The sequence below is a fragment of the Phyllopteryx taeniolatus genome, chromosome 1 (assembly GCF_024500385.1).
Source record: "Phyllopteryx taeniolatus isolate TA_2022b chromosome 1, UOR_Ptae_1.2, whole genome shotgun sequence".
Lineage (NCBI taxonomy): Eukaryota > Metazoa > Chordata > Actinopteri > Syngnathiformes > Syngnathidae > Phyllopteryx > Phyllopteryx taeniolatus.
This window is the reverse complement of record NC_084502.1, coordinates 31,027,418-31,044,531: the sequence shown is the minus strand read 5'-3', so window position 1 is coordinate 31,044,531 and position 17,114 is coordinate 31,027,418. Positions and strand designations below refer to the sequence as shown.

The 17,114-nt window shown below is 39.0% G+C and overlaps 1 protein-coding gene across 2 annotated transcripts in view; it reads left to right on the top strand.

Annotated features, from left to right (window-relative positions):
• Positions 1-16,850, top strand: part of mapk14a (mitogen-activated protein kinase 14a) — a 29,170-nt gene extending 12,320 nt beyond the window's left edge. The window contains exons 8-12 of one of the 2 annotated variants that reach the window (XM_061788638.1): positions 646-717; positions 5,828-5,907; positions 9,737-9,815; positions 11,773-11,946; positions 16,008-16,850. In XM_061788638.1, coding sequence (XP_061644622.1) covers positions 646-717; positions 5,828-5,907; positions 9,737-9,815; positions 11,773-11,946; positions 16,008-16,072 — 470 coding nt within the window. In that variant the 3' untranslated portion in view covers positions 16,073-16,850. Of the gene's footprint in view, positions 1-645; positions 718-4,251; positions 4,332-5,827; positions 5,908-9,736; positions 9,816-11,772; positions 11,947-16,007 lie in introns of both variants that reach the window. The other variant, XM_061788629.1, reaches the window with a different exon arrangement.
• Positions 16,851-17,114: the final 264 nt, after the last annotated feature.

The following is a 17,114-nucleotide window of genomic DNA, read 5'->3' as shown; positions in this document are numbered from 1 at the left end:
CTGTTCACACTGCAGGTCTAGGGACTCTGCACGCACCACTTCCGCATTTGGCGCGAGGTTGGGTGCTAACCTCCGATTGCCAGGCAAATGCTTTGCGATAACAATGACAGCATCAAACTCTTCTAAGTATACTTGCTGTCTGAAAAGCAATGGCGGACGAAGGAGCAGAAAGCAGTCATTGGTGAAAATGCTTTAGAACTGATAAATATAAGAACATTTTGGTTCCGGATGCACAAAATCCTTGAAATTGCCACAAATGCATCAGGAATGAGACCTACACAAGGGGCCATGTTTACTTCCGTAAACACACTGCGCCACTTGACATCGTGTTTCGTGTGCATGTGTGTCAACTTCACAGACGCATTCTGTTCACATTAGAAGTTGCATTTGTTTGATCGGCTTTAACAAGAAATCCGAATTGGGTATCATTTGTGGATGTGTCAGCGTGGATGTCGCCTATGTGATGTTGGCCACTTAATATTTTTTCAAATTCCCAGGTCTCTTCTTTCAAAATCCACAAAGGATACAGAATGACATCAGACTGAGCAACTTAACAACAATGGCTTTATCATGATGATATAGAAAATTTTTTGCACAATAATGTGGTGACTTGTCTCATTTGTGACTTCTCCTTGTGTGTTGCAGTGGATATTTGGTCGGTGGGCTGCATCATGGCAGAACTTCTCACAGGAAGAACTTTGTTCCCAGGAACAGACCGTATCCTTCACGTGGGAGTGCCCCTCTAGGTGGTGACGCTTTGGCGCAGTGGGCTGCATGTCACTCATTGTTTTGGAAAAGAACTTCTTTGTGCTCTTCTTATCCTTTGACACTTTTCCTTCCACATGTGAGGCAGCCTGAGGTTTTGATGACTATTTAGGTGCACAATTTTCTCACTTCCCTTCACGCCATGCGCTCTCCACTTCAATGTTTCACTTGTGTGCTCTACTTAATGTACTCGACACCGGGCGGTCTCAACTGGTGGGACGGAAATTAACTCATTTACTGCCAGCTGTTTTCAGAGCAGCCAACCCCAAAGTGCCAGCTGTTTTAGAGCATTTTGACTGATTTTTCAGGGCCCACAGAATTTTGTGCTCTATTATGATAGATACACTGAATATACAAAAACAACATATATATATATACTGTCATCTTTTGCCAGGAAAAAATAATTGGAGTCTACCTTTTACCATTCTTTAGTAATCAGCAGTAGAACATAGGCTGGTTTCACCAAAAACAAGCTTTTTGTGAAAAGAAACATCAAGCAGTAGGGCTGGGCATTAAGAACGTCACGATTTGTTTCGATTTCAATTCTTTAGGTTGCAATTTGATTCAATTCAACATTTAAATGCTCCGATATCGATTCAGTAAGAAGTAGAAATACACCAAAAATTAAGAATAAATATTGACAATTTTGAAATTCTTGTTCTTTTTTGAAGCCATGTGAACTTCGTATGTCACATCACATTTTTTAAAGTGCATGTAAACTTAAATCGGATGGAAGGGGGTTTAAAGTTTAACACTGAATAACCGATGATAAATTAAAGCATTTAAATAAAAAAAAAATCACTTAAATACAAAGAATATTCATTCATCTTCCGTTCCGCTTATCCTCACGAGGGTCAGAAAATGTAAAATCAAACACTTCCAGGGCCCTTCACTATCATAGCTACCATGAAATAAAAATTGAGAATATCTAAATTTATAGCTGCAAAATATTTCACTGTGAATATGAAGTTTGTCTGCAACAAGCAGTGGCTGACTAAACCGGTCATTTATTTATATAATTTTACAAGACATACGGAAACATGTTGAAATAAGAGCAAAACATAACAACAAGCATGCATGTGTTTTCATGTATTCTGTTTTTTAACTTTGCTGCGAGGCCGTAACGATGCAAGGTGGACATTTTCCATCGCAACAGCGCCCCGAGTTGAAAAATTTTCAACTCTGGAGGGGCGTCGCTGTGCCGTCCGATGACGCATCCAAGGGGTTGGCGGAGTGGTTTCAGAGCGCTAAAAGCATCCATGCGATATCCCGGTAGGCCGCTAAGCAAGTTCTTCCACATATGGGCAAGCTCGACCGTATGCCGTCCCTCGTGCGCCCCTGCCCTGCGGTGAACACCAAGAAGGGCTAGGTAATTTAACCTAAATGAAAAGGCCTTAACTATCACCTGAAATTTTTTTTAAATGTGGATTTTTCAATATGTAAATAAGCTTTACTCTGATTGGATTGCTGTTATTCTACTTTAAATATGGATAACAGCTTTGCTCTAATTGGTCCTTGGCGATATCACAGCGCCTTGGGGCTGGGCGGCCAAGTGTTCATAGCGACGTTGCATTAGCATCTTTTGATGTCTTACTGTCATTGTGAAGCAGAATTCGCCATGCGTTAGATTGTTGGCCCACTAATAGGGAACGTGAGATGAAAGGGGACGTGGGTGAAACTGAAGAGAGGGGGGATATTTAGATGTTTAGGCTCGTCCTCTGCCTCCATTAATTTGAACATTATGTTTGTGTGCGCACATTTTGGCGAAAATGACCGCAAGCCTCACTATTTCATCCACTGTTATGTCATAAATTATAAATATAGTTTAAGTATTGTTGTATTTGAATGGCTTACTGGCAGCTCAAACCAGCTCGCTTAAAACCCCAAAATAATTACTTTCTACGTCACAAACACCGAAATCTGAGCCGGTCATTTGCAAGCTTTGTGCCTTGCCTTTTGCATTCAATCGACAAACTGCATAGTTGCCAAACTTAAATTCATTCATTTTGACCTGTTATGCAAAAATTATTTTGGTGGAAGGGCACCTTCCAAATAAAATCTCCCATTTTATTTTAAGCAAGCAAATTACTTTTTTTTTTTTGCTTTTTATTTTTTGTCCCTGTCTGGGCTTTGTTTTTTCTCCTGATATCAAAACAGCTTTGAAACTGTTTTTTTCAATTATTAGCTTGAATCAACTTGCACAGAAATACAAGCAAAACATTATTTGTTCCTCATAGATGTGAAAATAATTGGCCGATTTAAGGATTGACTAAGTCCTTAATAAATTAGCGTTAGTGTAATGTGTCTATTCTCATGTAGAGTTGTACAGGGGTACACGTCGATTGACAACCAACCATTAGCATCCGCATTTTGAAAAGCCGGCGTCACAGTTACGCTTCAACGTCTTGCCTTTTTGTAAATGCGCCACCAGCGTAGGATGTGAATTAAATGCTTTGTCGCGGTCCACCAGTTGAGACTGTCCGCTCCAGATGGTCCCCGCACCACTGATTGCGTAGCACCGCTCATTTTGGCACGAGACCCATCTCACCTGGGCTTCTTCTTCTCATGACAGCTTTCACACTAATGGCCGAGCTCTAAAGACGGCACAGAATCTTCGCCTCTTCCTCTTCTTTTTTCTTCTTACGCTCATTCTCCCCTGTCCTCCTTTTCCCTCCCTGCTCCTCTGCCTTTCCTCCTTCACCTTTTTGTCTTCTTCCTCTTTCTTCTCATTCTCCTCCACCTTCTGTGCCCCTCCTCCACCTTTCCTTGTCTTTCTCCTCCTTTATCCTCTTTCACCTCCTCCTTCCTTTACCTGATTACTCTCCACCTTCCCTTCCTCCTCCTCCTCCTGCACTCCTCAGTCCTCAACTTCTTCCTCTTTGCATCTTCCACCGTCTGTTCCACCTCCTTCCTCCTCCGCCTCCTTTTCCTCCCTCCTTTCTTCTCCTCCTCATCCTTCTCTACCCTTACTTATTTTTTCCTTTTCATTCTCTTCCTTCCTTTTCCTCCTCCACCCTTCCTCCTTAATCTCCTGTGTCCTTCTCCTATTCTTCTTTCTCCTCCCCTCTTCCTTTCTCCTTTACTCCTTCCCCTCTTCATCTACTCCTTGTCCTTCCCCTTCTTCTTTCTCCTCCTTCCTCTCCTTTTCTGCCTCCACCACCTCTTCCTCTTCTTATCCGCTTGCTCAATCGCCTGTTGCACCTTCTTCAGCCGATAGCGCTGTGCCTCCACCACGCACCACTTTTTTCACATCTTATTCCTCCACTTCCTCCTTCATCTCCTCCTCCTCTATCTCACCCACTACTTCCTCCTCCCGTTCCACTTTCTCCAGTTAGGCTTCCTGATGCATTTTGTCTACTGTCTGTTGACGCGGTTGTAGAGTAGCGGCATGGTGGCGGACGTGGCGAGGAGGCTGAAGACTCCTGGGCAGGCCCTGTCGTCCCACTGTCCTGTCTGTCAGCGTCTTCCTTTAACACTTGCCGGTAGATATTGATCAGTTGAAGCTAATCATGCTGCTGGTTGGAACACCGGGGCCTGAGCTCTTGATGAAAATTTCTTCAGAGTCTGTGAGTTGCCGACGTTACGCCTCGTCAAGCCTCGGCGACACCTTGTCCGTGCGTGTTGCCCCACTGACCGCATGTTTGCCTAGCTTAATCAAAACGTGAGGGGCTGTTGGGAATCGCTCACTAGCCCCTATATACTGAGCCATTTTGTAATGTTTTTAGAATGTGGAGTGAGTATTTACAGTACTGACGTCAATTAATTTAGAAAATTTAAGAACAACCGATGGTCACTAGAAAAGCAATATATCCCATGAGCCATTTGCCGTTTCATGATTTGTGGCGTGAAAATTATCTTTTCATATAAGTAGTGCAACACATCACAAGACAGATGGACCGAGTGCTTTGTTTGTATTAATTTAATAAAATATACCCAGCTTAAAACAACACAGTTATCATTTGTTAGTCTAGAGTATGTTAGAATTTTTGACTGAGCAGTGTCTGCATTTTTCTTTTCTTTTTTTTTTTTCTTTTTCTTTTTTTATTCTTTTTTTTTAAATAATATACAGAACTGGCAGTCTGTGTATACTCTGTAGTGGACAGTGTCTTTGTTCTCCAAGCTTGTGTTTATGTTCGGAGAAAGGCTACAAGCTTTCACGCTCATCTGCAACCCATTAAGGGCAAAGAGGCACGGAGTGAGATGTGGAAACGTTTTCCTAACGGCTTACAATCAGGGCAAGGGGAAAGATATAAAGTCCGCAAAGCCTGATATCATTTACAGTGTGGCCAAACATCGTCAGAGTTGGAAGAGCAAAATGTGAGTGATTGTGATGCATTTAAACGACTTACCTTCAAATGGAATGCTAACAAATGTAAATTATTTTGTGACTCGAAAATTTCTGACCCATTGGTTGCATTTTACCTATTAATCACTATTGTTGTTTGTAGATGAGCAAAGTCGAGCACTAAGCAAGCAACTACGCAGCTGCATTGAGTCATACATTTAATTAAGACACATTTCTAAATAATTATGTAAGTGTATTGTTTACTGTGGGGGCAAAGCAAATGTGCTCAGATATATGGAACCTTCTTAATACATTGGCGAGGTATCGGATCAGACTCAGTATCAGTTGATACTCAAAATCAAGGGATGACTACTTGGACTCTGGTGCAAAAAATGTGACGGTGCATCCCTACTTTATGAATGTCTTCAATGTTTATTACGGTAGGTCTACCAGCTGACGTTGATCCGATACGTTGTAAATATGCAACAACAGTGACGTGAATAGTATAGACAACAATATAAAAATCCCTATTTAGTGATTAGGGAACGAGTGAAGGATTCCCAACACACACAAAGTGCGTTTGCTGATGATGGGTGCTGGCTTTACTCACTCACGCACTGACTCTTGTCTTTCCTCTTCCCTCTACTTCCATTCTGTACTTTTGGCTTCCAAGCGTGGAGTTTGCTTCTCAGTGTAAAAACAGTGTTACATTGAGAAGAGGCTTCCCTAACCAACTCTGCCCCTGTCGCTATACTCCCCTTGACAACAGCTTTATAGACATAAACCAGCTTCAGCAGATAATGCGGTTGACGGGAACACCGCCGGCGTCACTAATAAACAGGATGCCCAGCCACGAGGTGAGCACGTAGAGCAGTGGTTCTCAAACTTGGGGTCATGAGCAGTAGCTCTGGGTTCCGCAAAATAATTAGCAGTAATACTATTATGTCGTATCATTTTAAAAAATTGCATAATTGATACATGGAGATCACCACACCAATAACGCAAATATAATAAACCAATTACTCCTCCTTACCTTGGCTTTGAGCCAATTAAAATCCTAGGAAGGAATTAAGTCCCATTTGATTTAAGAACAAAACTCAGAATTATTATTATTATTTTTTTTTTAAAAAGTGGTTTCCCAGAATTAAGGGCATATTACGAGAATAAAGTTGCAACTTTTGAATACACCTGTTAAAATGTTTTTCTATCCTTAAGCTTTGACTTTGTCATATTGTGACTTTATTTTAATGTCATTACACGTTTTCTTTTTTGGAAAGATTTTTTCCTCAAAAAAATCAACTTTTTAAAATATTGAAGAATAATATATAGTTAAAAAACTGGTCATTTTTACCTACAACAGAATAGGAGGGTTAACAATATGGTTATGATTCTGGTTGTAGTTTGCACTGACTGCCTCATAATGAGAGCTATTCCTAATATTTTTTATTCTCATGTAAGATATCATAACCAAAACATTGGACACAGCTCTCAGTTTAATGCAGGCAGTGCAAAATATAAAAAACAATAATATATATTATTAACTGAATAGCACTCTCTCACCGCCTGTCAAAACTGAACATTATTAGCTTTTCTAAGCGCAGAATATTTGATAAAGCTATTGTATTGGATCTCACTGGTCTTAAGGTTACTTACATACAGTGGGTACGGAAAGTTTTCAGACCCACTTAAATTTTTCACTGTTTGTTATATTGCAGTTTGTTATATTGCACCCATTTGTTAAAATCATTTAAGATAATTTTGTCCTCATTAATGTACACACAGCGCCCCATATTTACAGAAAAAAACTTAACTGAAATGTTTGCTGATTTATTAAAAAACAAAAACTGAAATATCACACAGGCATAAGTATTCAGACCCTTTGCTGTGAGACTCGTATATTTAACTCTGGTGCTGTCCATTTCTTCTGATCATCCTTAAAATTGTTCTACACCTTCATTGGAGTCCAGCTGTGTTTGATTATACTGATTGGACTTGATTAGGAAAGCCACACACCTGTCTATATAAGACCTTACAGCTCGCAGTGCATGTCAGACCAAATGAGAATCATGAGGTTAAAGCAACTGCCTGAAGAGCTCATTTGTGGCAAGGCACAGATCTGGCCAAGGTTACCAAAAAAATTCTGCTGCACTTAAGGTTCCTAAGAACACAGTGGCCTCCATAATGCTTAAATGTAAGACATTTGGGACGACCAAACCGAGCAATCGGGGGAGAAGAGCCTTGGTGAGAGAGGTAAAGAAGAACCCAAAGATCACTGTGGCTGAGCTCCAGAGATGCAGTCGGGAGATGGGAGAAAGTTCTAGAAAGTCAACCATCATTGCAGCCCTCCACCAGTCGGGGCTTTATGGCAGAGTGGCCCGACGGAAGCCTCTCCTCAGTGCAAGACACATGAAAGCCCGCATGGAGTTTGCTAAAAAAAAAAAAAGACCTGAAGGACTCCAAGATGGTGAGAAAGAAGATTCTCTGGTCTGATGAGACCAAGATAGAAATTGTTGGCCTTAATTCTAAGTGGCATGTGTGGAGAAAACCAGGCACTGCTCATCACCTGTCCAATACAGTCCAAACAATGAAGCATGGTGGTTGCAGGATCAAAAACACCTGAAGGTTTGAAGGTTCACCTTCAAAAAAGACAATGACCCTAAGCACACAGCTAAAATAACGAAGGAGTGGATTCAGAACAACTCTGTGACTGTTTTTGAATGGCCCAGCCAGAGCCCTGATTAAAACCCAATTGAGCATCTCTGGAAAGACCTGAAAAGGGCTGCCCACCAACGTTCACCATCCAACCTGACAGAACTGGAGAGGATCCCCAAATCCAGGTGTGAAAAACTTGTTGCATTATTCCCAATAAGGCTCAGGGCTGTATTAACTCAGAAGGGTGCTTCTACTAAATACTGAGCAAAGGGTCTGAATACCTATGGGTGTGTTATATTTCAGTTTTTCTTTTTTAATAAATCTGCAAAAATTTCAACAATTTAATTTTTTCTGTCAATATAGGGTGCTGTGTTTACATTAATGTGGAAAAAAATTAACTTAAATGATTTTAGCAAATGGCTGCAATATAAAAAAAGTGAAAAATTTAAGGGGGTCTGAATACTGTCCGTACCCACTGTATATAGAATGTATATTACTTAATAAACATTCCAGTTTATAATCCAGTTAGAAACATCAGTTATGAGGACTGCACATTTAGGACGCATCACCTCAAAGCTCTTACTCGGTGTCCAATCAGATTGCTGATGTCATCCTTATGCAGGGGCATATTTTCATGGCTTTTGGGGATTGCTCTGATATGCTGTGATGCCTTAACCACTATTATAACAATCAAAGTCTTGGCTTGTTGTTTTGTCTTGCATACATGTAGTTGGGTAATATACTATCTATAACCATAGTTGGTTGGACGTGCTCACATTGATCAATTTAGTTGCTATCCACCAAAGGTTTATCAGTGCTTATCCTGAAGTTAGATTCCCAAATCCACCTTTTTTGTCATATTAATATACTATTTGTCACAGTGCAGTTCAGGGCTGGGCCATATGACAAGTTTTTTGTTGTTTTCTCACAAAGAATGCAATTTTCGATTTGTAATTAAAAATAATAATAATTCCCCCCTCACTCATAGTAAATTTCATTATTTAAAACAAGTTTTTTTTTTTTCTTTGCTTTACTTTTTTGTCTACCAATACGATACAAGCTTTGAAACTTTTTTTAAATAGTTTGTTTTTCCCCAAGCATGAACTTTCTTCGTCATCATAAATAATAGAAATTTTATATTTTTTCTTTTCTTATATGGAAATAGATGTATCCATATATGTAAACCCGAGCCGTAATTAACAGTTTGAATGTTCAACAATATCATAAAATGAGCCATCAAACTGCCTGTCTTGACTGGTCCATATCATTAGCCTCATAGACCAATTGTTAACTTGTTACATACAATATCAATAAAAAAAATAACATTGTTCTTGCTAAAAATTTAGGTGGTTCTTTCTTTTCCCGAAAACATTAAAATATGACCTGGGCAGCTATGCTAATGATAGGTTTGTTGTACAAGAGTAGCAGCGCACCCCTCTAGCGCTCTCATGCTCTTTTTTTCCCTATGTCATTTCTCAGTTGTACAGGTGAAGCAAGATGACCTCAGCAAAATAATTGCTGTTCGGAAGCACATACCTCGGAGCAAAATTGTCCTGTGTGGATATATGACTGCTTTAGCAATGTATAAAATGGGTACCATGTCTTTGACAATTTCCAGGGCGATTGACTTGATTTCTTCTCCAAGGGCTGAGAAAATGATTCTGTACATGTCGGTTTGTTTGCAGGTATTAAAGTTGCTAGTTTCTTTTTGGACAATACTCTCCCGAGGGGTCGGAAAAGTTGCAAAGATGTCAACACTGACTTTGATTTTGTAAACTAGCTATCTGTTTGCAGCCATTTTGTCAGTGTGGATGTGCTTTGAAATGCAAAATCTGCGCGCACACAAAAAAAAAAGGTCCTAAGCAATAAATTCAAATTAATTGCTTAAATCTATGACGCGCCCAGCCCCAGGTAGGAGTAAGCGAGTAGAAATGAGTGAATGCATGGAGCATGAAGTGATGTGCGTACATAGAAAGCGTCAAACGTGTTGCTGCTCGTGAGATGTTTTGACGGAACTGTTTGTATTCTTCCCAGGCCAGGACTTACATCAGCTCCTTGCCACACATGCCTAAGAGGAATTTTGCTGACGTGTTTATTGGCGCAAATCCGCAAGGTAATTGGCCGTGGCACAAAACTTCTAAACTGAGTGATTGAAAAAGTTATAGAACCCCAAACATGACATGAGGGGGAAACAAAATACATTGTAGCCACAATATAGACATAACGCACACACACAATACTTATTTGTGGCCACGAAATAGCTGGAGCTCCCTACCGAACAGTTGGGTAAGCAAATGGAGTGCATCCTTTAATGTAAGAAACGATGAGGTAGGGTTAGCGGCCGGTGTTAAAGCTTTGCAATGGACAGGGATAGTATGATTGAATTTTATTTTAGCCTGGGGATGATGTTACAAGGACATTCTGAAAAGCCTGGCAGCCTGGAATCGGTATTACTGAGAGGGATTTTAAAACAGTGGTACCTTGAGATATGAATTTAATTTGTTCCATGACCACACTCGGAACTCAAAACACTTGTATCTCAAATCATCTCCCCATTGAAATAAATGGATATGTCAATAATCTGTTTCAGCCCCCCCCCAAAAACAAAAAAGTTTGTAATGTGTTTTTGATAAGGAAAATGGCACGCTATAATAATTTTCTTTATAAAATCATATAGTAATAACATCATTAAATAGAATGTAAAGAATTAAGCATTTGTGCTTCATGATTTTATGCTTCAATTCAAATCATTGTGGTGCTCCTTCTGGTGTTTCTGCCTTGGCCACCGGGGGCATTATAATATAGGTCTACAGACACAAACGAAGACGAGTCACTGCTGCTGTAAATGATTTAGTCTGCTACAATAATATGTCTATTTTCTGCATAGGGTAATGAATTTATGGCTATTAGTATTGTGATATAACGCTGTGACTGTCAATGCTAATCGCTAGCCCGTTAATGGTGTTTTCCATTATGTGTTAGCATTAAGCTGGCAGAGGTGTTCTTAAGGCATAGTTCTTTAGTTGGTTTAAATAAATAATGTGTAATTCTCTTTGTTTTGTTTAGTTTGACAGTAAACTTCAGCTGCGATTGATATTAAAGGCCCCGTATTTCACCAAACCACCTTTTTATGGTATTTGGGATGTAATATTGGCTCGATGGTACCTCAGTAAACGTGAAATATGAATTAAAATCTTCTATGCATTCCTGAGTTCGACGTTTTTCTTCCAAGAGGCCTGAAATCGGGGCATTCGAATTTCTCAAGCTTATCTAAGTCACTACCGAAGACCTCCACCTACCTCTCCGCTCCCGAGCCAGTGCTGTCAACATAGCAAACACGTGTGATCTCACAAGTGGGCCTTCTACACGGAGGCAACCAATCAGACGAAAGGGGCGGTTTTAGCCGAATATGGTCGAAGCGGATACAAAACTAGATCAAACAGCAGTAGCTGTCAGAGAGGGCCTTTGTTGGACGCTCGTATGACAAAACCAAGGTTTATTTTTTATTTAAAAAAACAATAAAATTTAATTGACACTTTTATACTAAGTCCATGTTAGAGATTCCCTCTATGGAGGGCTAGCCAAAATATGGGACCTTTTAACTGCTTGAAGCCTAATTTTTGAAAAACATTTCTCTATCTGCCAAACTTCTGCTTTTTGTGAAGTGAATTGAGTTAAATGCCCCCATGCAGCGATTATGTCTCATGTTTGTGCTCGCATGTCATGGCAAAAAGTCGGCCAAATGACGGCTCGAATCTCGAAAGACTCATAAGTTAGGTCTCTCGTATCTCCAGGCATCACTGTATTGAGAACCAGGGTTCTAGCGAAAGGTGTGCTCCATTTCCTTACTTGCAGACATTCAAATTGATGGAAAGTTGATCATGGGAATGATATTAAACCCACAAATTATTTTTTGTACACGTTATACATAGTTTGTTGACACAAATTAATATTTCAAGACCCTAATTAGCTTTTTGTGTGCACATTTTATCCATATTGTGGCCACAATGTAATTCATTTCTAAAAGGTGACAAATGCTAACATGTATTCTCTCTCGCCTTGTTTTGAAGCGGTAGACCTGCTGGAGAAAATGCTGGTTCTGGATACGGACAAGCGGATAACAGCCGCCGAGGCCCTGGCCCACCCGTACTTCACTCAGTATCATGACCCGGACGACGAGCCCGAGGCCGACCCGTACGACCAGAGCTTTGAAAGCCGTGAGCTCGAGATTGAAGAGTGGAAACGTATGTCGTTATTCTTTTTCTGCGCTAAACTCTGATGCTTGTTTAGATGGTAGTACCTTCAAGGTCTGTCTCTCCAATATTTGGACATTTGACAACAATCTTAAGGAGGATACATATGTAATTTTTACAGTATTTATAGATTTCTCAATAGAGATAAGACAACATGAACATATCAAAATGTTCACGATTCGTATTATTACTGTGTTACTAAAAGAAATGGCTACACGCTGTGAAAACCTTGCAAAATATTTTACTTTGAATAGCAAAAAAAATTAAATCGACAGCCCTATGTATTTTCTGACACAAGAAATTGTAAACAGCAACAACCAAAGAAAATGAATCAGTGCCTCCAACAAAACTGCAGCTCTGCTTAGTTTTTGGCTTTGACGTACTGATACATCGTTTGAGCATCGCCATCACAATGTACGTGTGCGCAATAGTCACATTGCAGGGTCCTGCGCAATGTTGGTATATTGATATGCAGTCAATCAACTGTAATATTAATAAGTGACCAGCAGAGAGATGTGGATGGACATGCTAATAAGATTAGCACCAATGTTACCCTAAATTCATAAACATCAAACAACCTACACGGAGCAGCCCAGAGTGTTATATACTATTTTTTTGTATGATAACTATTACTGAGGACACGGGAAACAATTATACGCCTGCATTTACTGTATCATTCTTCAGAATGTGACGGACGAATGCATGTCGCAATAGATTATACTTGGAGGGAGGGCGGAGAGCCACGGCATTATTGAAGGAACATACTTAAGGTGAACAGGTTTTGCTCTAATGCACTCAAACATAGAAATACTAATGCATATGTTTAAACATAGGTGTAAAATACGAAATTGATTAAAAACATGAATAATGTTGGTATTATGATAAAGACTACAGTTCAACTGGGCATGAAAATATTTTAACTTCATGACTGGCTGGACTTTTGTTCAATACTACAGTGCATTTAAATGCAGACTTCATACAAATGACTCTGTATACTTTTGTGCATACTTATTCGAGAGAGGGGGAAAAGATAAATGTCCTGGTTTTCACGTTACGTATATGTCCTGTATTTTTTAGCATCACAATATATATCGCAGGGTTTAAGAAAATCAGTATTTTTTTTCCAATATCGTGCAGCCCTGCGTCACACCCATGTAGGATGTGAGTTTCTACATGATAGTGTTTCAGACTGCCTGAAAATGGCTCTGGATCTAAACACAGCCAAACTGATCAAGTGACGGATGGAGAAAGTCATTGTGGGTTCGCAGCATTATGTAAATTAGCCGCACTGTTACACCACAGTGGGACAAAATTGAGATGGTGTCGCTCACAGACATATTTTGGGAAATGGCTATCAAAAGGTTGACTTAATGTTTTCATTTTCACACTTGATGGATGGGCAAACACTGCAGACACGCAACTCCTCATATGTAGATTTTAGGGCTGGGCGATTATGGAAAATGAATACTTACTAAAGTGTTTGTGTAGATATTCGTTATTTGAAGGTAAATCACTCCCTTGACTGCTAATGCTATTTTTTGCTAGTCCGTCAAAAGGGTTTTCCATGTAGTGCTAGCATTGAGTTTGCGACATTTCTAAAACAAAGTATGTGTTGTATTTAAATTACACACATTGTATATGTGTGTAATTCTTTTTGTTGTGTTTAGTTTTACAGTAAACTTCAACTGGCGTGTCATAAACAGCTTAAAGCACGTTCAGGGAGGGCAGAATAACATGTCACTCAGTGCATTCAGTGTGCGTTTACAACGAAGAAACCTTCGATTATAATGTTTATTGATCGTGAGAAGCCAAAATCGAAATCATTATTAAATTTGGATTAATCGCCCAGCCCTAGTAGGTATGCAACTTTCTATACAAGTCATCCAAAACTCACTTTTTACATCATGTTCACTTTGACTGATTAATATCGGGTTATCTTCTGCTTATACTTGACAATTATTATAATTATATTCATAATGTTATTTAAGTCATTTGTAGTGTTGGGCATGGTTTTAATTTGAATGATTCCGGTTCCAAACGATTCTTTCTTTATTTTATTTTTTTTGGTCCTATTCAGCTGCATGGCCATGCAGAATGGTGGTTCTGTATGCCTTTTGTGCTGTGTAACAGGAGAGTTTGAAATACTCCCTCTGTTTATTTATTTTCAATTATTCTAATGTCTATTGAAAATGCAGCCAGACAGAAAAGGGCTTTAGGGGACAGACAGAGGGACAAAAATGACAAAAAGGGAGGACAAGGAGTGGATAAGCAAAGACGAAGAAAGCCATTGCTAAGCTATCATTACATGCAGTTGTTAAAACACTGAAATGAGCGATTTGGTGAAGCAATACACTTGTCACATAGGTCTGGCTGGAACGGCATTTTTGCGGAGAGTAAACAACTTTGAACAACAAAATAAAAGGCCAATTAATACGTATTAGGAGATAGAAATCTAAAATAATGCACACAGGATACCACGTCTAAACTGGAAATTAATTGGTATGTCACTGCACCCGTCACTTCAGAAAGTACGCAGGTTAAAGGTAGCTTATTATTATTAATAAATATTTGTAATATAAGATAACCTTTATTAGTCCCACAATGGGAAAATGTGCATCGTTTCAGCAGCAATTGTGGATATAGAAAATATAAATATGTAATTTGTATAGCATGCAAGACATCTACAAGTACATTGCACAAAATGGAAACCAAAAATATTGTCCATACATAAACTATCCAATTCAATCTATCAGCAATGTTTTGTTTTTGTTTGCAAAACAGAGTCCTAGTTTTAATTTTGACGTTTAAGATCTGATTAATATGATTTTGTGGACTTTTTTGCTTTTGTTACCAGGGTGGAAAACAGAATTGGCAAAGGCGAATTAATCCATAGACACAGATGTTTTTGATGATGGCACGCCGAAATTTCATCTACTGCAACTTTGTTTCAGGCTGCAGCTATGTCCACCATTACAAGGTTGATGTAAAAAAAAAACAATAAAATGACAAATATTTAATATTTTATTCCAGATTATAATTATGACTGTCCCATGATAATGTTCTTGACAAAATGTGATAAAATATGGAAATTCCGACAAATTTGGACAGATTGTTTTGGATGTTAATTTTTATAGGTTGGCAGCTCTGCTAATAGAGCGTATGTTATAGTTGGTAGTCTCAGCACAAACACTTAAAGCCTATAGCAAGTCTATGGAACTGAATAAACACCATATCACATGCATGTTTGTCACCTGGTGTACGGCGTTGCTGTGCAAGCGCACCAAGGAAGGGGGGGCCCGGCCCCCTCCACCCATACAGTATTTTATTATTTCATCCGATTGACTTCACGCTTTAAGCTGAGGCTTGGAGTGGGAGGTGGTACGTCAAAGATGCCACCCCGTTACTTCTACACATTGTGACAATATTACACAATATTCGTATATAATCATATTGCAAGTGTTCCACTGAGATGACTGGTCATTTATTTTAATAAATTTAAGACACACTTTGAAACACCACTGCGCACTTTGTAGGTTTTTGGCACTTCTTTGTTGATTCGTGGCGCGTTCTTCTTTGGGTCAGCAATTCTGCAGACTGTAGGCATCGAAACTAGGAACCGAAATGTATAAATTTGAACGATTCCGGGAGAGTCGTAATGTTAGTCCAGGTTCCAATCAATGCTCTGTAATCGATGCCCAAAATTTGTCATTAGTTCAGTACATAAGTAAAACATTTTGGGTGTTGACAGTTTAGACAAATGTCTTCAGATATACAGTTAATTGATCTATGGGTATCATGGAATGGATTGTGGTGGAACTTTGAAATGCCGCCGTATTTAGGTACTGGATTCCTAATATCATTATCATTGTCAGAGCCTGTACATACCTGTAGAAATAGACCCTCATGTTGACATATAGTAACATAATCATCTCGTCTTGCGTGCCGTTTAAATTATCTCTCTGCCTTGTACTGTACATATACTTGTGAAGTGTAATGACAAAGTTAAATGTAATCTAATCAGCCACAAAACACCATGTTCTCATGACTTACAGGGTTGACCTACGAGGAAGTGTGCAGTTTTGAGCCGCCCATATTTGACGAGGACGACATGCAGTAACAGGAAGTTTCTCTTGCCAGTACACTGACCCCATCAAGACAATTTGTACATTTTTGCCTTAGTCACCAACCAGACTTAAATGATGCTTTTACTCCCAGAAGACATCAAACCACTAAATATGATATCGCTTCTCGTCATCATTTAAACAAGGTCATTTTAATCTTGGGTAAAACCATATTTTGACTTTTCATTGTGACACTTGGATGCTGGAAAACCTGGATCCTTATAGCTGTTCTACATTGTGTTCTCTGTTAAGTGTTTTATTATTGAAAATCAAGAAAATGTTGGATCTACCGTTCATGTGAATCTGGAACATCGGTACCGTTGTTGTGACAATAACTTTCATTCAGAATTTTCATGACTGTAAATGTTGACCATGTTTGCAAATTCAAAGTTGAGTGACTTTTCTGTCATTTTACAGTGTATATTTCAAAAAGGGCTTCACATAAGAATATTTGTTAGATTGTGCCATATTTAAAGTGAATTGTGCGTCACTGTCTCTAATCTGTCCAAATATCTTTTGTTTGCGTGAGTGCTTTGCTGCTTTAAGTATCATAATGCGCGGTTAGAAATCCTGCTTAAAATGTGTAAAGGAGCTATTTCAGATCTATTTATACTTTGTGGAGGGTGTATTTATAAATGAGAACTCCCAGCATCTATTTTCAGTCCAACAGAGTAATTACTTGTCATTTGACAAGCAAAATAAAGACTATTTTTAAGACACTGCTTTTGTATGTTTTCATTGTTAAATTCAATAATAAAAATTTGTGACTGCTTACATTGCTTTGGTATTATTTAACCACAATTAGAACTAATATGCCATTAGTTTTCTTTGTCAGCTTGACCTTTTGGAAATCAACAAAATATAACGTAAGTATATATATATATATTATTATTATTATATATATTTTTTTTTTTGAGGGAATAGGCTTTCATGGAAAAAAACGACGCGCTGTTGCGACCCCTAACGGGGCAAGCCGAAAGGAAGATTAAGATCTAACAGGATATGTAAGCACACATTAACACACAAGTTGTTTATAGA